The 20,951-nt window shown below is 49.4% G+C and overlaps 1 protein-coding gene across 1 annotated transcript in view; it reads right to left on the reverse strand.

The window, feature by feature from the left end:
• Positions 1-278: 278 nt before the first annotated feature.
• The window catches only part of LOC307080951 (copine-8-like), a gene marked incomplete at both ends in the record, with an annotated part of 51,368 nt that continues 30,695 nt past the window's right edge, over positions 279-20,951 (reverse strand). Inside the window, 10 exon segments of the mRNA XM_079743930.1 lie at positions 279-479; positions 1,775-1,848; positions 3,680-3,737; positions 6,455-6,557; positions 9,307-9,434; positions 10,996-11,177; positions 11,987-12,033; positions 12,530-12,591; positions 12,934-12,990; positions 19,092-19,167. Of these exon segments, the coding sequence (XP_079600056.1) occupies positions 279-479; positions 1,775-1,848; positions 3,680-3,737; positions 6,455-6,557; positions 9,307-9,434; positions 10,996-11,177; positions 11,987-12,033; positions 12,530-12,591; positions 12,934-12,990; positions 19,092-19,167 (988 nt within the window).

The raw sequence follows: 20,951 nt of genomic DNA on the forward strand, positions 1-20,951 counted from the left end.
GTTGACCTTTGACCTCCACCCCAAATGAGCGCCACACGCTGCTTCCCCCCCACTCGTCTGTCAAAAGGGTGAGCGCCACAGATGGTTGGTTCACTCAATGTCGTCGTCATCATCATCATCATCATCATCATCATCATCATCATCATCATCATCATCATCATCATCATCATCATCAGGACCTTGAAGGTCTCCTCCCGGAGCGGCAGGGGGAGGAGCCTCCGTCAGACGAGGACCTCCTGTGAGGCAGGGCAGGAGGGTGGAGGAGCGGGGGAGGGACCTCAGATCCGGCTCACCCTCCGGGTGAGGAGGGGGTGGATGGCGGGGGTGTAGGGGGGCGGAGAGGTCCCCGGTTTGATGCCCCGCGTTCGCATGTAGGACAGGAACTGGTCGGGGATCTCGGCCAGCACCTCCTTGGCGAGCCGCGCCATGGACAGGATGTGGTTCCCCCGGCGGTCCACGTAGTCCCGGAACGGGACGAACTGGGGAGGAGGGGGAGGGAGACGTACAGGGATATAGAGGGGGGGGAGGGGGAGGGAGACGTACAGGGATATAGAGGGGGGGAGGGGGAGGGAGACGTACAGGGATATAGAGGGGGGGAGGGGGAGGGAGACGTACAGGGATATAGAGGGGGGGAGGGGGAGGGAGACGTACAGGGATATAGTGGGGGGGAGAGGGAGGGAGACGTACAGGGATATAGAGGGGGGGGAGGGGGAGGGAGACGTACAGGGATATAGAAGGGGGGAGGGGGAGGGAGACGTACAGGCTTGTAGAGGGGGGAGGGGGAGGAGGGGGAGGGAGACGTACAGGGATATAGAGGGGGGGAGGGGGAGGGAGACGTACAGGGATATAGAGGGGGGGGAGGGGGAGGGAGACGTACAGGGATATAGAGGGGGGGAGGGGGAGGGAGACGTACAGGGATATAGAGGGGGGGAGAGGGAGGGAGACGTACAGGGATATAGAGGGGGGGGAGGGGGAGGGAGACGTACAGGGATATAGCGGGGGGGAGGGGGAGGGAGACGTACAGGGATATAGAGGGGGGGAGAGGGAGGGAGACGTACAGGGATATAGAGGGGGGAGAGGGAGGGAGGTGGGCGAGAGTTGAGGGAGAGGGGTGGAGGGAGAGAGGTGGAGGGAGAAGGAGAGAGGGGGAGAGGTGGAGGGAGAGAGGTGGAGGGAGAGAGGTGGAGGGAGAAGGAGTGAGGGGGAGAGGGAGGGATGGAGAGAGGAAGACAGAGGAAGAGCGAGAGAGAGAGAGCCATGGAGGAACACACAGATTGACAAGAGAAACATAGAGGGGGAGAAACAGAGAAACAGGCAGGAGGCGCAGACCAGAGGGGAGCGTGAGGGTTAGAAGAGGGTAGGAGGAGGAGGAGGAGCACATAAGGACGAGAGACTCAGACGAGCAGGGTTAATGGAGGCCACTGCAGGGCCTGCTGGTGCAGAAGACCGGCTGTGTGAGCATGTGCATGTGTATACATATCTGTATACATATCTGTATGTGTGAGTACGTGCATGTGTGTGTGTGCATATGTATATCTGTGTAAGTATGTGTGTGTGTGTGTGCATGTGTATATATACGTGTGTGAGTATGTGCATGTGTGTGTGTTTGAGTATGTACATGTGAATGTGTCTATATCTGTGCGAAAATGTGCACATACGTACATAACGTGTGGTGAATAATACCCAGTGAGCCAGACCCTGTCCTTGATGAATCAGAGGGGTGCCTCAGCCCCCCCGCACCCCAGCCCTGAGCTCTGTTCCCTGGGTGCCCTACCTGCACGATGTCCCTCTCAGCCAGACGTCCCTGGGACGAGATACGCTCCTCGTCTCCGTCCAGCTCGATCATTTCTGGGATCACACAGAGACACACAGGTGAGGACACGCCCCGACAGCTCTGTGAAGTCTCATCAGCTCTGTTCTGCCTCTGGACGACTGGAGGGTCGTGTATGTTAAACGCACTTTACGTACTCAACGACATGTCGATCTAATTGGCAGCTCAGGAGGTAGAGCGGGTCTGTTGGTAACCGGAAGGTCGCTAGTTCGATCCCCGGCTCCTCCTGGCTGAGTGTCAAAGTGTCCCTGAGCGAGACCCCTCACCCTCCTCACCCCCCTGACACCGCTGTGGGTGTGTGAATGTGTGAATGTGAGGCAGTATTGCGCTTTGAGCGGCCACTGGTTTGAAAAGTACCATTTAGCGTACTGAACGACTGCATGTCCATCTCATTGTCTGTATAACTGTGGCCACGTTCTGAACCAATAGGACGATCAGGTGAGACCCTATCCACACCAGGGTGTCACCTGACACTGGCTGCGTCCCCCCAGCTGTTGATGAGCTCGGGGAGGCAGGAGAAGGGAGCATTAAGTTTCTAGCCTGGTGTTTATTCAGTTGTGTGCCTTGCTAGAGAGAGAAATGGGAGGAGTCACCCACGACCCTGAAATGAGTTCCAGGCGTTGGCAACCGCGCCACATAACCAACACATTTACATTAAACACTCAAATGATGCTTTACATATGCGGATTAAGAAACAAAGTTATGCATAGTTCGGCACACACACACACGCACACACAAGCACGCACAAACACATACACGCACGGGGGGGCAGCCGGCGGTGCATGAGGAATAGTAAGGCAGTGATGTGTGTTCTGTTAGCATGCTAATACACAGAGTCAGTGTGTCGCTGCTACAGGCTGGCGGCTCTGTTAGCATGCTAATACACAGAGAGTCAGTGTGTCACTGCTACAGGCTGGCGGCTCTGGTAGCATGCTAATACACAGAGTCAGTGTGTCGCTGCTACAGGCTGGCGGCTCTGGTAGCATGCTAATACACAGAGTCAGTGTGTCACTGCTACAGGCTGGCGGCTCTGGTAGCATGCTTATACACTGATAGTCAGTGTGTCGCCGCTACTGTCGGACGGCTCTGTTAGCATGCTAATACACAGATAGTCAGTGTTGACTTTAGCTACATGCTGGCCGCTCTGTTAGCATGCTTATACACTGATAGTCATTGTAGGCGCTACATGCTGGCTGCTCCGGTCCAACAAGCGAACCACTAAAGCGCTCAACAGGAAAGGCTGTTGAACAAGCCAGCAGGGGGCAACAAGAGGAGGAGGATGGAAAGAATGAGAGGGGAGAGGAGGGGGAGGAGAGGCGAGGGGGGAGAACGGGAGAGGAGAGGACAAAGGAGAGGGTGGAGCGATGATAAGAGGCGCAAACGAGAAAAGGAATTGAGAAGAGGAGAGGAGGAGAGGACAGAGGAGGAAAGAAGATAAGAGGGTAGGAGAGGAAAGGAGTGGTGGGAGAGAGCAGTAGTGAAGGGGGAGGGAAGAGGGGAGGGGGGGGTGGGGAGAGGAGAACAGCAGCAGGAGGCATGCATATGGAGCCAGAGATAAAGGGACATAGGAGATGAAAGCAGGGACTTCGGCAGGAGGATTAGTGAAGGAAAATAAAGGCAGTGTGCTTATGGGATGCACACACGGCTGTTATCAGTCCCAACACACACACACACACATAAACACACACACACACAGGTCTTGATACACACACACATATGGACACACACACACAAGCATGGACACACACACACACACAGACACACATGGAAACAGACACAAGCACGGACAAACAGATATGAACACACAAACACACACACACAGGTATGGACACACACACATATGCTGACCGTCAAACTCAGCCGGTCCGACGCCGACGATGATGATGGACATGGGCAGTGAGGCGGCCTGCAGAGGGAGGAAGAGGAGGAAGAGGAGGAGCTTTAGTGTTATCTGAAGGACCGCCAGGGAAGCCCCTTCACGCAGCCCCCCGCCAGGAAGCTCACAGACGCAGTCGCTCCCTCAGTCATCCCAGGGTTAGCCTCCGCCTGTAATCCCCCCGCCGCGGCGTGATGGATTTCCTGGCGCTCTGGCATCCCACTGCTGCTGAGCCGTTCTGTCTCGTTCGCTGTACGAGCGGGCAGAACCCGCCGCCGAGCTGGATCGGCCGGTACCCCAATGAGGCCCGGTGAGGCCGGTACCCCAATGAGGCCCGGTGAGGCCGGTACCCCAATGAGGCCCGGTGAGGCCGGTACCCCAACGAGGCCCGGTGAGGCCGGTACCCCAACGAGGCCCGGTGAGGCCGGTACCCCAACGAGGCCCGGTGTGGCCGGTACCCCAACGAGGCCCGGTGAGGCCGGTACCCCAACGAGGCCCGGTGTGGCCGGTACCCCAACGAGGCCCGGTGAGGCCGGTACCCCAACGAGGCCCGGTGAGGCCGGTACCCCAATGAGGCCCGGTGAGGACTCTAGGGGTGGGAATCTCTTGGCACCTCACGATTCGATTTGATTCAGAGGTCAACGATTGGAATATGAAACGATTATTGATGCACCTCGAAACAATCTTTTTTCTATGTACATTTCCATGCGGGATTTTCAAAAAAAAAATATACATCTGAATTTGCTACTCAGTTTGCTAATCACTTCCTACTTTTGTGATGATCATTAAAGAAATCAACAGATTAATAACCTTATCTGATATTTTATTAGATATAAAGCTTTTGTCACAAATATGACTTTCTATGAACAATGCTAGAATCAATGCAGCTTGCATTACAACACAATAGGGAAGTAGGTAAAAATTAAACTTTTCTTTTCTTTCTAATCTTTCTTTTCTATATCATTAAAGAAAAAGCTGTTCTTAGTCAATTATAAGAATAAGAACTTGTTTGTCGTTCTTGTGAGTTTGCGTGCATGCTATGCGTAGGCTGAATCGCAATCCCGTCCAGACAAATCGGATTGGCCAATACACATTGAAGATAAATTAAATAATTTTAAACTACTCAAATTATCCCTCTCTGTCGAACAGAATGTTGCAGGAGGCGAACAAATTTGATAAAAATAAATAAATAAAAATAATAATAATTATAGAATTTTTATTTATTTTTTTAATTCAGATTATTAACTTATCTGTATCGATACAAAATAGTTCTACACAGAATCGCGATGCATTGAAGAATGGATTATTTTTCCCACCCCTAGTTGCCTCCGGGCTTCACCAGTCCTCAATATTGTTGAGTAAGCTGCGTGCAGACACAGGGCTTTCACCTCTCCTTTACGACTCAGAGATTACATGACCGTCCCGAAATCACACGATATGTGGGGCTGCGAGGTCCCGCCCCGGAGGGACAGCGGATGACTACTCTGCGATCAGATTGGACGGTTTGAATGCCTCCGCAGAGGGTGATTGGGTGAAGCTGAGGCTGTCAAAGGGCTGGTTAATTGGCTCGGCCTGATGAGAGTTTCTAGTGAATCCACCTGGATCAGCAGAACCCGCTTCCATCGGTACCGGGGCTGGAGGGGTAGGGAGACCTCACGGGAGAGAGCAGTACGCCTTGTAGCGAGCCGGGTTCTTCTCTTCTCTCTGACCCACCACCCGGTCTCTCTGACCCACCACCCGGTCTCTCTGACCCACCACCCCGGTCTCTCTGACCCACCACCCCGGTCTCTCTGACCCACCACCCGGTCTCTCTGACCCACCACCCGGTCATCTAGTCTCTCTGACCCACCACCCGGTCTCTCTGACCCACTACCCGGTTTCTCTCAAGGGCCCGGTCTCTCTGACCCACTACCCGGTCTCTCTCTAGGGCCCGGTCTCTCTGACCCACTACCCGGTCTCTCTCCAGGGCCCGGTCTCTCTGACCCACTACCCGGTCTCTCTCTAGGGCCCGGTCTCTCTGACCCACTACCCGATCTCTCTCCAGGGCCCGGTCTCTCTGACCCACTACCCAGTCTCTCTCCAGGGCCCGTTCCACAAGGAAAGTAAACATAAACATAAAAACTAAAGAAGAAGAAGAAGACAAAGAAGACGAAGAAGAAGAAGAAGGAGAAGAAGGAGAGAGAGAGAGAGACAAAGAGGGGGGAGAGAGAGGGGGAGAGAGAGAGAGGGGAGAGAGGTGGTGGGGGGGGGGGGGGGGCGAGAAAATAACCAGAGAGCGAGAGGGGAACGTTCGAGGGAGACGATGATAAACAAGAGAGAACATTTGAGAAGAAGCACAAAATAAGCAGACATGAAGCGAGCAGCGAGCGGAGAGACGACTCAGGACCCTAAAGACCCGGCAGCTGGCAGGAGGAACAGAGCAGCAGAGAGAGAACCAACGCTGGAGCAGGAACACAAGGGGAGGAGAACAAGAGCTGGAGGTTTAAAGGGAGTCGGTGTAGGACGGGGGAGAGGGGGAGAGAGGGGGGAGAGCGAGAGCGAGAGGAGAAAGGAAATGGGGGATTAGAGGGTAGAGGGGGGAGAGAGGGGAGGGAGAGAGAAGGGGAGAGGGGAGAGAAGAGAGGGGAGATGAGAGAGGGGAGAGAGATGGGAGAGAGTGGGGATGAGAGGAGACGGGGGAAAAGAGAGGGGAGAGGGATGGGAGAGGGTAGAGAGAGGAAGAGAGGGGAGGAGGGGGGGAGACGTACGTTGACGATGGACTCCTTGGTCTGGGCCATGTCCGTGATGACTCCGTCGGAGATGATGAGGAGGATGAAGTACTGCGAGCCGTCCGTCACCGCCGACGCATACCTGTCAGGCAGGGGGTCAGGGGTCAAAGGCCACGGCGGCCAGGTGTTGCATAACCAGGAGCTCGCAGCCGTCTCCCGGGACGCAACATCAACACATCGCTGGGCTCTGATTGGTTCGCTAGCATTCAGAGTGGTGATTGGAGAGAGTCTTTAATGGACCTTCGAACGGTCCTGGTTTTAATGAAGTACCGCTCCCTGGGGAGCCACTGAACACACACGCACACGCACACGCACACGCACACGCACACACACACACACACACACACACACTCCCAGCCCAGCGCTTGGAACTGTGTGCAGACATTGTAAACTGGGGAACCACAACATACGGTCAGTGCCTTGCTCAACAGCAGGAGGGCATCCTGGAGGAATTATAATCACTGCATACTCTTCACTTCAAAATAGTACTTTGCATTGTGTAGCTTATTATCCTAGCTATCTCTGTTGTGTACGGGGAATAGGTAAACCCAGCGATTGTTAGGGCTTGGCACTCGGTTCTATGAACATCCTTACTGTACCCACAGCAATATATTGTTGTTTCTCAAATGGACAAACGTACTTATTGTAAGTCGCTTTGGATAAATGCGTCTGCTAAATGCCATGAATATAAACGTTAATGATACATATTGTGTAAATAGATAAATGTATAATTATAATAATCTTTTTAATTCATTCATATATTTTTTAAGTGTTATAACGGCGCTGGTATCTTATGTAAAGCACTTTGTCACAGGCTGAAGAAGAAGCCTTGATATTTAACGATTTGACGTAGCGTCAGCGTCAGCGTGAGCGTCTCCGCCGGAGCGCGAGCCGACCTCTGGCGTTTCCGCGGACGGCGGGAGAGAGAAGGGAACAATGGAGCTATTTCAGGGTTGCGTGGGCGAGAGACCACAGCGCTAAGCACCCTAACGAGAAGGAATGCCTCATAGTCAGGAAACACGCCTTCACAGCGTGCATGCAGTATGTATCACAGCCAACCACATACACATCAAACCACATACAGTATATACAGTATGTATCAGCAGCTAACCACATACAGCATATAAAGTATGTATCAAACCACATACACTAGGTATCAACCCAAATACAGTATATATACAGTATGTATCAAACCACATACAGTGTGAGCATTATCATTGTGCTGCTCACTAATACAGCTCACTACTAGGTATATTGTGCTGCAGTGCTCACTAATACAGCTCACTGCTTAGTATCTTATGCTGTTGGACATATTTAGCCCTGGATTCACTTGTTAAAAGGAATGTTGTTCACATTATCATCACATCTTTAGATTCAAATTCATTGGAAGGAGGAGGAGCAGGTAGCAGTGAATTCAGATGTATGTCATTAAGGAACACATGTTGAACCAGGACGCTATGTCAGACCGTTCAGGTCTACAGACTACGTGGTTCTGGTGGAGTGATGACTGGGAGGAGAATTGTTAAATAGTATTTTCTTTTAGCCTGTGACAAAGTGTTATAAATAAGATACCCGCACTGTTATAACACTCTGATTATTATAATCATACATTTATCTATTTAAACAATATGTATCCAGTTGTTGGATTCAATCCATGATGCCTACCTGCAGCTGTTGGGCAAGGCACTGACTGTATGTTTGGGTAGGTAGGGGTCAGGGTGCCTTGCTCAGAGGCCTGTAGGCAGGCTGCTGACGGCCTCCACTACACTGTCACGCCCCTCAGGACTCCCTCATAGACCGGTGAGAAGCCATCACATCCGTACTGCCTTCACAGAGCAGGGAGGTCGGGGTTCACAGAGCAGGGAGGTCCTCCATCGACGCTGAGTCATTCAGCAGACGCTATCATCATCATTGCCACTTAGCAGACGCCCCAACCACCTGACCTACAGGGGAGGCTGAGCACAGCCGGATTAAAGCAGCCCAACCGGAGCGGCATGTGGCCCAGGAGGTAGAGCGGGTTGGATGCTAACCGGGAGGTTGCTAGTTCGAACCCCGGCTCCTCCTAGCTTAGTGTCAAGGTGTCCCTGAGCGAGACCCCTCACCCTTACTGCTCCTGACGAGCTGGCTGTCGCCTTGCATGGATTACACCGCCGTCTGTCTTTGAATGTGTGTGTGAATGTGAGGCAGTGTTGTAAACTGGTTAGAAAAGCGCTTTCTAAAATGCAGTCCATTTACAGAAGCTGTAGTTGTGCAGCGCCCGGTGAGAACAGGGAGAGAGCAGAGGAGTCAGAAACACACTCTGATCCTGATTCTAATGAGCGGTGGTGGTGGGGGCGATGCTGGGCTGATGGCGAAGCCGTTAGCGCAATTACTTGAGCGTTCAGTAAGCCTCCACCTGTGGGAGAGTGCAACCAAGACTCACACAAACACACACACCCTCTGAGCTGTAATGGTAACCTATTGATCTGAGATTGTGGTGGAGAGTGCGAACACAAACACCTTCTGTACACCCAGATCACCTGTGTGTGTGCTTGTGTCGGTATGTGCGTGCATTTGTCCATGTGTGTCTATATGCGTCCATGTGCTTGTGTGTGTCTATGTATCTGGGTGTGTGTCTGTGTGTGTCTGTCGATGTGCTTGGGTGTTTGCGTGCCTGTGCATTGGTGTCTTATGTGACTCTATGCACGTTTGTGTGTGTGTGTGTGACTGTATGCATACGTGTGTGCTTGGGTGTGTGGCTATGCGTGTTTGTCTGCATGTGTGTGTGTCTGTGTGTTTGTGTTTCTGCAGGTGTGTGTGTCTTTATGCGTGCGGTGTGTGTGTGTGTGTACCTGGCGACGTGGTTGATGACGGGGGAGAAGTGTGTGGGTCCGTAGAGCCGCACTGACTTGAGGCTCTGGTAGTACGCCTCCATCACGCCTTCGATGCCCGAGCAGTACGGGTTCTGGGGGTTCCCGTTCTGATGACACACCCCACAAGCCCCCCGTTAGAGCTGATGACAGGTTAGCCCACCAATCAGAGCCCCCTGGGATGCTGTGGGCAGCCCGCCCTCGTTGTGGAGCTGGATGAAGGTAACGTCCGTGATGTCGAGAGGAAACCAGGTCCATATTTGGATCATTTATGGTGGAATTCTGTGGCTCCTCGCAGTACGGCCCGAAACTCATTTATATTCAATCCTTAATTACTTTTTAAAGAGATGAACTGTCTCACTGACCTCTCAGAATACATCACATGCAGTTGAACAAACGGGAATAGGTTAACCTAGCGATTGTTAGTGCTTGGCACCTGGTTCTATGAACATCCTTACTGTTCCGACAGCGATATATTGTTGTTTCTCTTTCTTCTGACAAATGTATTTATTGTAAGTCTCTTTGGATAAAAGCGTCTGCTGAAAGCCCTGAATGTAAAATGTAAATGTAATCCCAAGTGGTTTGTTTTGTTAGTGCAAGCTTGTTTTCGAGGTCGATGAGTTGTTAAAAACATGGCCTTGTGCAGGTCAACGCTTCGTAGTTTAAAGATCAACAAGCCGTGATGAACACGCCTCATCAGACTGTGTGAGGCAGCTGGGTTAACGTCGTTAGGGAGCCACATCGAGCGGAGGTCGGAGCGGCGGCGAGCGGGGAGAGACCTTGCTCACTGTTCACTGAGGGTCGTTTTAATTCAGCAGAGGAACCATCAAACCACAGGAAGGGAAACCTTATCTCAGCCCTGGCTCAAACGAGAGAGGGGCCTCTTGTGTTCGGATGGTTGGCTCTTCAAACACCAGCCTGTCTGAATCAACCAATAGGAGGCCTGGAAGGAACTGGTCCCTCCTGTAAGGACCCCATGGCTTACTAGTGAGGGATGGAGGTTGGGGGGGGGGTGCTCGTCTCAGGCCAAGCCACCCTTGGGATACGTGTCCCCGCCCACAACATCTGGACCATCGTCAACCTCTGGATGACGAAGGGTAGGACGGCGCAGAGAAGGGGACGGAGGGATGGAGCAGGAAGGGGGGAGGGCGGAGGGGCCGTTGTCATGGGTTACACTGAACTCATTAATACAGAGCTGATGGGGCAGTTTTGAAGGACAGCCGGTCGGTGCTGGTGAGTTTTATACTGGGACTGGGCAGGGGATAAAGATTGCCAAGAGAGTGATAAAGAGAGAGTAAGAGAGTTAGAGAGATGTAGCTTTGTTTTCTTTTTGTGCTTTGGCGATTTAGATTTTCCATACCGATATAGCCTTTTGAATCTTGAAAAACAAGAGACAGACAAGAGTGAGTGAGATTGAGAGAAAGAGTGAGAGTGAGAATGAGCGTGAGTTAGAATGAGTGAGCGAGAGAGGGAGATAAAGAGTGAGATATAGTGAGATGGTTGGGAAGATAGTGAGATTGAGTGTGATATAACAGGGAAGGGTGAGACAAAGTGAGAAAGTGAGAAAGAGTGAGTTTGAAAGCGATTGAGAGAATGAGTGAAAGAGAGTGAAAGAGAACGGGAAAGAGTGGGCGAGAATGAGAACGAATGGGAAAGAGTTCGACTCCTCACCAGGGCAAACTCGTGCGAGACCCTTCCGTCGGGGGGCAGCTTGGCGCCGAAGCCGAGCGCGGGGAACATCTTGTCGCTGTCGTAGTCCTGGATGATCTCGCCCACGGCACGCAGGGCCATGGCGTAGGCGTTGAGCTGGTACGGGCTCATGTAGTGCAGCGAGGTGGGCTGGGACGGGTTCCCTGGAGCACAGGGACCAGAGGAACCGCACGTCAGCAGGGCCTCAGGGGGGCTGGGGAGACCGGGTCCACCAGGGTCATCTCACTCCCATTCTCAAGGGTCTTCACAGGCCATACTATAGTACCCCCCTAACCCTGAGCCCCCTAGAGGAGGACCCAGAGGAAGGGGACCTTGAGAAGGAGGGTGGACCTCTTCTGAGCTCTGATCACCGTGGTTGGGTTGCAGTCCACCTGGAGGGACCCTAGGACCGGAGGCCTACAGGTGGACTACTGATCAGCACTAGACCGGTCTGGCCCCTAATGTACAGGGTCTTCCTTGGCGACAATATCTTCACAAATGTCCTCAATGTTCACCATAAAACTGGTGTTTGAAAAAAAAATAAAAAAATGTTTAAAGGAATAATGTGGAACATCTTCTGGTGCTTTGTCTTACTGTATCACTGCATAATGTTCAGAAGTTAATGGGGTCTCAGGTCTTTTCATTTCGACCCTAAGATATAATTACCCTTGAAATTGGTATGACAGGGCCCCCCATAAAAAAATAACAAAAAAAACAACAAATTTAATATTGGTCTGTCGTGGAACAAAGAATGTTGCACGACCCCAGAATAAATGACCAGGGGGTGGATAAGCACTTTTTAACAAAAGGTAATTTCCTGCGTCAGAGCAGCGAAACAGAACCGGGGGGGGGAGACCTTCTGATGAACGAGTGAATGGATTAGTGACCCCGGACCCCAGGGGGGGGACGCACTACAAGGTCAGCTGATCTTCACAGATTAACACGCAAGCTGCCGGACGTCTGCGGGACTCACCGTTAGACGCTGTGAAATCAATCGCAACCGTGAAATTGATCTGAGTCCTGAGAGAGAGAGAGAGAGAGAGAGAGAGAGAGAGAGAGAGAGAGAGAGAGAGAGAGAGAGAGAGAGACAGAGAGAGAGAGAGAGAGAGAGAGAGAGAGAGAGAGAGAGAGAGACACAGAGAGAGAGAGAGAGAGTGGGAGGGAGACAGAGAGAGAGAGAGAGAGACAGAGAGCGAGAGAGAGAGAGATGCAGAGAGAGAGCGAGACAGAGGGAGAGAGAGCGAGGGAGAGAGAAACAGTACACAAACATGAGTGCGACTCCAAGGTTAAGCTGCGATCATCAGCCCCACCAGATGAAGTCACGGCGTGTTTAAGAGGGGATGGAGGTGGTAAATCCCTGAGAGTGGCTCCCCTCTCCCCCCCCCCAGCAGGGCGGGGTGTGGGGGGTGGAGTGGGACGCGACAAGAGCCAGCAGAGCAGACAGACTGGGGGCGTAGCGGAGAGGACCAGGGTGGAGGTCCAGTGTCAATTGGACCTCCGGGACTCAGGGACTCACCCGCCTTTGATGAAGTCCAGAAAGGAGAGCTCAGAGTCCACCAGGCAGGACAACAGGGTCACCTGGCAGGTGCACACACACACACGCACACACGCACACACACACACACACACCTCAGTTAGCACATCAGGGAAAAGACCTCCCGTAAACATGGTCAATTGTAAATGGACTGCATTTATAGAGCTCCAATATGGCCGCCAGGTTGTGCAGCACTATAACCCTTGCTTCCCAGCTCCCCCATAGTGACTGTAAGCTCTGCCTGCTTCCAGACTGACTAGTAACGGTCTCTGGATCAAAGCGTCTGCTTAAGGACATGTGGATGTATGTGAGGGCCCTGGCTAGGAGGAGGTGTTTAAAAGGCCAATGAAGGCCAGTGTTAGCCACGAGGGCTCCTTCAGACTCACTGTCCCTGAGTTCTGGTATTTTTTCTTCTTCTTGCCTTTCTTCTTGGGGTTGAGGACCTGCGGACAGAGAGCCGGCGTCAGAGGAGGGAGGGAGGACGGATCAGGACTGCTCCTGTGGCTCTTTTTTTTTTTTTTCATATGTATTTTTATTGGGAAACATGAGAAAAAACAACAATGATGTAGCAGTCGTCAAACATTCATGAAATCCCCCCCTTTTTTTTATTTTTAGGAACAGGATAAGGGAATGATAATGAAAACACAAAGGAAATAAAATACAAATAATAACCCACCCAAAACTGGACAAGAGTCATTTAGAAAAAATAAATAAATAAAAAGACTTAGCACAGATACAATTGTTTGATGCTCGACACACACAGCTCAACATACAATATCGTTGATAGGACTATCAGTTACATTCCAGGGAGGTGAGAGAGTCAATGTAAGTGAGTACCGGATTCCACCTTTTAAGGAAATTATCAGACGAGCCTCGTAGTGTATATTTGATTTTCTCTAGATGGAGAAAAGACAACAAATCCACAAACCAGGAAGATGCGGAGGGTGGGTTTGGGTCTTTCCACTGAAGCAATATACGTCTACGGGCTATAAGAGAGGCGAAAGCTATAACATCACTCTGGTTTCTAGTCAGCATGGTCAAATCTTCAGGTACACCAAAAATAGCAATGTGAGGACTGGGTGACAATGAAATATTGAGAGCCTTAGATACAGTGTCGAAAAACACAGACCAAAATGCAGCCAATTTCGAGCAGGAGTAGAACATGTGAGTATGATCGGCAATTGACGAAGAACATCTATCACAGATATCACTTGAGCCTGGAAATAATTTAGAAAGTTTTGCTTTGGTGAAATGTATTCGATGCAAAACCTTGAACTGAATCAGAGTCAGTCGGGCACAAGAGGACGTAGAATTTACTCTTTTAAAAGCAATTTCCCACCATTCATCTGTGAGGTCAAGCCCAAGTTCCCTCTCCCACCTGCCCACAGCCCCAGTAAGTGGAGAGGTCCCAGCCGATATAATGAGGTCATATAGTACAGTTATACTACCACTTAACTTATTAAGTGAGAGGATGTCATCCATCAAGGAATTAGCAGTCAATAGTGGGAATGAAGCAAAGTGAGTACGGGCATAGTCTCGTGCTTGGATATATCGAAACAGACTAGAATGTGGCAGATCAAACTTATTGCGAATATTCTCAAAAGTTGCGAATGTCCCGTCAATGTATAGGTTAGAAAAAACTACTATGCCCTTCCTTTTCCACAATGCAAAGGTTGTGTCAAAATTGGATGGGGTAAACAAGTGATTATTAAGGATGGGGCTATGGGGAGAGGGAGAGGAGAGTTTAAAGTGCTGCCTGAATTGTTTCCAAATTTTTAAAGACGATATAACAATTGGGTTTGAGGTATATTTGGAGGGGCAAGATGCAAGGGGGGCACAAAGCAGAGCAGACAGAGAGGTTGCATGACAACTAAGAGCTTCCATTAGGCACCAATCAGCATCAGAGGAACTATGCCAAAGACGTAATTTCTGGATGTTGGCTGCCCAATAATAAAATAGGAGGTTCGGTAGAGATAAGCCACCATCTTTGTTACGTCTCTGAAGAGTAGTCCTGCGTGCCCTTGGAGTCTTACCAGCCCAGATAAAAACAGAGATCATCCCATCTAGCTTATTGAAAAACTGTTTTGGTAAAAAAATTGGCAGACATTGGAAAAGAAAAAGAAATCTTGGTAAAATGTTCATCTTAATAGATTGAATCCTACCAAACAAAGAAAGAGGGAGGGTACCCCATCGTTGTAAATCCGCCTTTATATCTGTGACTAGCTTAGAGAAGTTTGTTTCATGAAGGGAGGCAAGACTGCGAGTTATAGTTACACCCAAATACCGGAAACTCGTAGGAGCCAGGTGGAAAGGTAGGGCATGAGCTGGGATGCGAGTAGCTACTTCATTTACAGGGAAACACTCACTCTTGTCAAAATTTACCTTATAGCCTGAAAATGACCCAAAACTATTTAGGAGTTGCAGAATGTCACCAATACAGTTGACTGGATCTGAGATATAGAGTAAGAGGTCATCAGCATATAGCGAGACCCGGTGATCCAACCCAGCCCTGCGCATGCCTGTGAAAAGTGGAGATGACCTCAGAGCAATGGCAAGGGGCTCTATTGCCAAGGCAAATAATAAGGGGGAAAGCGGACAGCCCTGCCGGGTGCCCCTCGTCAAGGGGAAGAATTTAGACAGTTGAGAATTTGTTTTTACGCTAGCAGTAGGGTTAGTATACAAAAGCCTAATCCATGACACAAACCGAGATCCAAAACCAAATTTATGAAGTGTAAAGAATAAATAGTCCCACTCCACCCGATCAAAAGCCTTCTCTGCGTCTAATGAGACAATCATCTCAGCATCTGGTGAGACTGCAGGGGAAAGCACAATATTAAGTAACCGTCTGATGTTAGAAGATAATTGACGACCCCTGATAAAGCCAGTCTGGTCTTCAGAGACAATACCTGGTAAACACGGGTCCAGGCGGTTCGCCAGTACCTTAGCAAGAAGTTTGACATCCGCGTTCAAGAGACTTATAGGTCTCCAGCTACTACAATCTTCTGCTTTTTTGCCTTTTTTGAGAATAAGGGAGATTGAGGCTTGTCTTAGTGTTGGGGGTAGAGTACCATTTTTCAGGGAATCATTAAACATATCTAATAAAAGGGGAGCTAACTGGGCCGAGAACTTTTTATAAAAATCTACAGGAAAACCATCCGGGCCTGGGGCCTTGTTATTTTGCATCTTCCTAAGACTGCCAGTTATCTCCTCTAGAGACAGAGGGTCGTCCAAGCTATCACGTGTGAGAGTATCAATATTAGAGATATCCAGACTTTCAAAAAAATGCTCTATATTTGTATTGTCTATAGGGGGTTCAGATGTGTACAGCTTGGAGTAAAATGTGGTAAAGGCATCGTTTATTTCAGTAGGATTCGTAGTGAGGGAATGTGGGGAGTCATAGACCTGAGTAATAAACTGAGAAACTGACTGGTGTTTAAGCTGCGATGCTAAGAGGCGACTAGCCTTATCACCGTATTCATAATACGTACCCCTTGTCCGTCTAAGAAGATACTCAGCCCTGCCAGTGGAAAGCAAATCAAATTTGGATTGAAGCTTACGCCTCTCAGCATACAATTCAGGAGTGGGAGAACTCGAGTACTGTCTGTCTAATTTACTAATAGCGTCAACCAAATCCTGCTGTTCTTTTGTCTTTTGTTTTCTAGAGTGAGCATTATACGAAATAATCTCTCCTCGCATCACTGCTTTAAAAGTTTCCCAAAGAAGGGAGGGGGAGGTGGATTCAGATTTATTATTATCAATAAAAAAGTCTATTTGCTTTGAAATATGCTCACAAAATGTTTTGGTAGCTAACAGGCCTATATTAAATCTCCAGGGCCCACACCTTGGACTAGGGGAGAGAGATAGCTCTAGAACAAGAGGAGCATGATCAGAGATGACAATAGCAGAGTATTCAGTCAGTCCAACAGAAGACAGAAGGGCTTTATCTACAAAAAAATAATCAATGCGTGAGTAAACACGGTGAACTAGAGAGAAGTATGAAAAATCCCTTTTAGTCGGGTGGAGAAACCGCCATGGGTCAATACAACCCACCTGGTTCATAAATGTGGATAGTGCTCGAGCCATACAAGAAGGGGTAAATCTTTTGGGACATGACCTGTCTAACTGTGGATCAACTACAAGGTTCAAATCACCCCCGAAGATGAGGCGGTGTGTGTCCATATTTGGTAAAGAGGAGAAAATTGAGGTCATAAAATTTGGATTATCAAAATTTGGGGCATATACATTAACCAAAATCACTGGGGTCTGATATAGCACACCTTTGACTATAATATAACGCCCTCCGGGATCTGAAATAGTTTGTTCAGCTGAAAACTGAACACGTTTGTGTATTATGATGGCTGTGCCCCTGGCTTTAGAATTGAAATTTGAATGAAAAACCTGCCCCACCCAAGGCTTACGAAGCCTAGCATGGTCATTCACACAAAGGTGCGTTTCCTGGAGAAAAGCAATATCAGTATTGAGACTTTTTAGGTGTGAAAACACTCTCGACCTCTTAATTGGTCCTCCCAGTCCCCTGACATTCCAGCTAGTAAATCTAACAGAGCCTACAGACCCTCTCTGACCTGTATTCTGGTTAGTCATTAATTAAAATCATCAACCATATGTAACATAACAAGCGTAGTGGACAAGCATCACACACATCAGTAACATTAGATATTAAAAACAAAGACCCTCCCCTAGACAAACACCCAACCTTTTCCCAAAATAACCCTCTACTAAAAAAGAAAAAACACATATCTTTGAGGACAAATGAAAACAAAGAAAACCTTAAGCTCAACAATGCGGTTAGCAAAGTGAGTAGCAGGATAAACCTTTGCTAAACAACCAGTTGACCACGCAGTGGTATCCCCTCCTACAATATCAAATTAAATTAAACACCACTAGAACGATTCTGTTTTTAGAACAGACAAATTAGCAACGATCTACAGTCCAACAGAACAAATGCTGGCAGGTGACTAATCACCAGCAGAGGACAGTGCTGCACTCACCCGGAAAAAATGATGAGTCCAAACAGAAAAACACGGGCTTGGTGAGCAGGCTAAACGTAATTAGCCTAGCCTAGCAAAAACACACCCGTAGGCAACAACGGAGTTATCAAAAAAAAAAAAGTAAAATCAACCCGTAGCGAAATGGAAACACGGCAGCTTAAGTCTTATGAATGTGTTCTTGATAGAAGCGATCAGCCAGCTCGGGAGTGTCAAACAAGTGGACCACACCGTTGAAGGTGACTCTCAGCCGGGCGGGGTAAATCATGCCGAATCGCACTCCTTTTTTGTAAAGCTGGGACTTCACATTATTGAAAGCGGCTCTCTTCTTAGCAACAGTGGCGCTGAAATCCTCGTAGAATTTGATCCTGTGCCCTCGGTAGGACATCTCCCGGTGTTCCTTGGCCCATTTCAAAACCTGCTCCTTCTCAACGTAGCGATGGAAACGGACAATTATGGGCCGAGAGCCCTGGCTGGGTCTGGGTCTCAGGCTGCGATGTGCGCGATCGAGCTCCGGGCCGGAGTCAGGTAAGACATCACCAGCCACCTCCTTGAATAACTGAGACATAAACTGCCTAGCGTTTGCACCTTCCATATCTTCAGGAATACCCACGACTCTGAGGTTCTGACGCTTGGAGCGCGATATCAAGTCCTCCACTGTAGCGTGTAGCGCCGAGTTATCATCCGACACGGAGGCTAGCTGGTTCTTCAAGGTCGCCACGTCTCGCTGCAGGCTAACGATGTCATCTGAGTGGGAAGACAGTGTGCTCTCGATCTGTGATATGGTGGCGGTGTGAGTCGCCACAGTGTTGGTTATAGATTCGAGTGTTGGGAGTATCGGGGCCATGGCTTCCGACAAGGCAGCGTTGAAATCTTCCTTAAGACTTTCGCTCAATTTCTGGAGCTCAATGACTAGCATCTCAGCCGTTAACTGTGTAGGCCCCGTCGACGACATTTTCTGCTTGTCCTCGAGTCCCGGGAATGAATCAGTCATTCGCTGCTGGGTTTTACCGATCCGTCCACTCTTGCTCATCGTAACGGTGTGCAATATTGTTCCGTTTAACTCTATCAATGTAGTCTGTACCAAAGTTTAAATAAAATTCGGCGTTATCTTAGTAATTATTATGAAAAACGCGGAGCTGATAGCAACTGCGTCCTCCTTCTACATGCTCAAACCGGAAGCCCCTCGCTCCTGTGGCTCTTTGAGAACCTTGGAGAAATAATATAAGATTTCTCCTCTTTTGCTAAGATATGAATGATTTGGTAGCAGGTAGTCATATGCAGTTTACAGAGTCTGTGCGTCCTTGTATATGTTTGTGTGAGTGTGTGTGTTGGTGAGTATTTGTGTGTGTCTGTGTGCATACCGGTATTTGTGTTTGTGTGTGTGCTTGTATATGTGTGTGCTTGCCCGTGTGTATATGTGTGTGTGTGTGCCTGTGTATATGTGCGTGCCTGTGTAGGTACGAGTGCCCGTGTGTTTGTCTGTGTGCATGTGTGCGTACGCTTGTGGTGCCTGTCTGTGTGTGAGCGTGCGCTACCTCGTAGATGTGGAACTGAGTCTGGCCTCTGGACATCTCTCTGTAGCTGGTGCTGAACTCACCGATGAAGTCGTGACTGAATAGGGAACACACACACACAACGTCACACCCACATAACGTCTCACACACACACACACACACATGTCTCACACATACACACACACACACATAACGTCACACTCTCACATAACGTCTCACACACACACACACATAATGCCACACACACACACACACATAATGTCTCACACATACACACACACACACACACACATAACGTCTCACACACACACACACATAATGCCACACACACACATAATGTCTCACACATACACACACACACACACACACATCACGTCACACACTCACACACACATACAGATCACATGACCCTGGCCTCCTGCAGCCCTCGTCCTGACCCAGTTAGCCGCGGCCCCCCCTACTGTATCGTACGGCCGTGACATGATTGCGTTAACCCCAGAGCCAGCAACTCCTGAGTACATACTGGACGGGACGCTCACATGGTTCCACGGACGAGAGGTGAGTGACCTGGGGGGGGGGCACAGGTGGGGATCACACCTGGGGTTAGCGGGTCAGCCGTGCGCGGCTAACCATTCCGACGTATCACCGACTTAGTTAGCGCATCGCAAACAAGCTTACTATACTGGGGACACACAAAGTGTTTCCGCGATACGTCGGGATTGCTAGTCGTTAGCGTATAGCCAACATGCTAACCCTGCTGAGGACACACCTCAACACACTGGAGGCTGCAGATTGGTTGGTTGGTTTGGATTAAACCACAGACTTTTGTTGAATACTTCCTAATAATCCTGATTGGTCAATAAAGTTCCAAGGATGTGCGTTTCCACATACACAACGGGACACCTCTGCCCTTTAACAGTTCTTAATCCAAGCGCTACAAATCCAACGTTAGCAACAACGGAGCAGTTTGATAAAACCAACAGCGTTCTAGAATCTAGATGACCAGAGCTCATCTACTCACTGCGGGCAACTCTGAACCGAGCAGATAAACCACTGTGGGGTAAACTTCAGCGTTCGTTAGTTTCCAATAATGGTACGGCCCAGAATGATTTATTATTCTGTGTTACACAACGTGGTAACAAAGATGGACGCCGCTGATCAGATTTAGGGCCCTAAGCCGGTGATTGTGAGCTTTGTCCGTTCAGATTGTTTATGGGCCCCAGCGAGCCCTTATCGTGTTTAGAGAGATCCGCTTCGGGCCTGCTGTGTTGATACTGCAGAATCTGCTTCATCTTTGCCTCTGTTCAAATTTTGGCATTTTAAATGTGGCGAGATTAATTACAACAGGCTATAAAACCACAGTTAAGGATGAAAAGAACAGGAAGGCAATAACATGGACCACACATTCCATCCCTTTCCTCACACACACCCACGTTGCCATAGCAACTCAGCATCACTTAGATCCGTCCTCTATCAGGGTTGTTTTGCATATTTGTTTTGGTGTTATCAAGTGTAGTTCCGGGGTGTTTTTTAACGTTTTTTTAAAACGGTCAAATTGTGAGAGACTTAATTACTTTGCGATATCTGTTTACTGCAATCAGCCGGCTGACCTCAGACCAGCACACCTGGTCAGGCTGAAACAGCCTGAACAGGTGTGCTGTCTGCAGTCAGCTGGATGATTGCAGTAGACAGATATCAGGGGACTTCTGTCTGACACCCAGAAGAGGTTCTGTGTGTTCATCTGCATGCCGAGAGCAGCTCTATCGCAAAACGAGGTTTCCATCTCCATCACTTCCCATGTGGGAGCCTTCTGAATGGCCGCCACGTGAATACATTTGCCTCGCATGAACATCGCCCTAGAAAAGGCTTGGAACCGGTGTG

The sequence above is a fragment of the Pollachius pollachius genome (genome assembly GCF_949987615.1).
Source record: "Pollachius pollachius genome assembly, chromosome: 9".
NCBI lineage: Eukaryota > Metazoa > Chordata > Actinopteri > Gadiformes > Gadidae > Pollachius > Pollachius pollachius.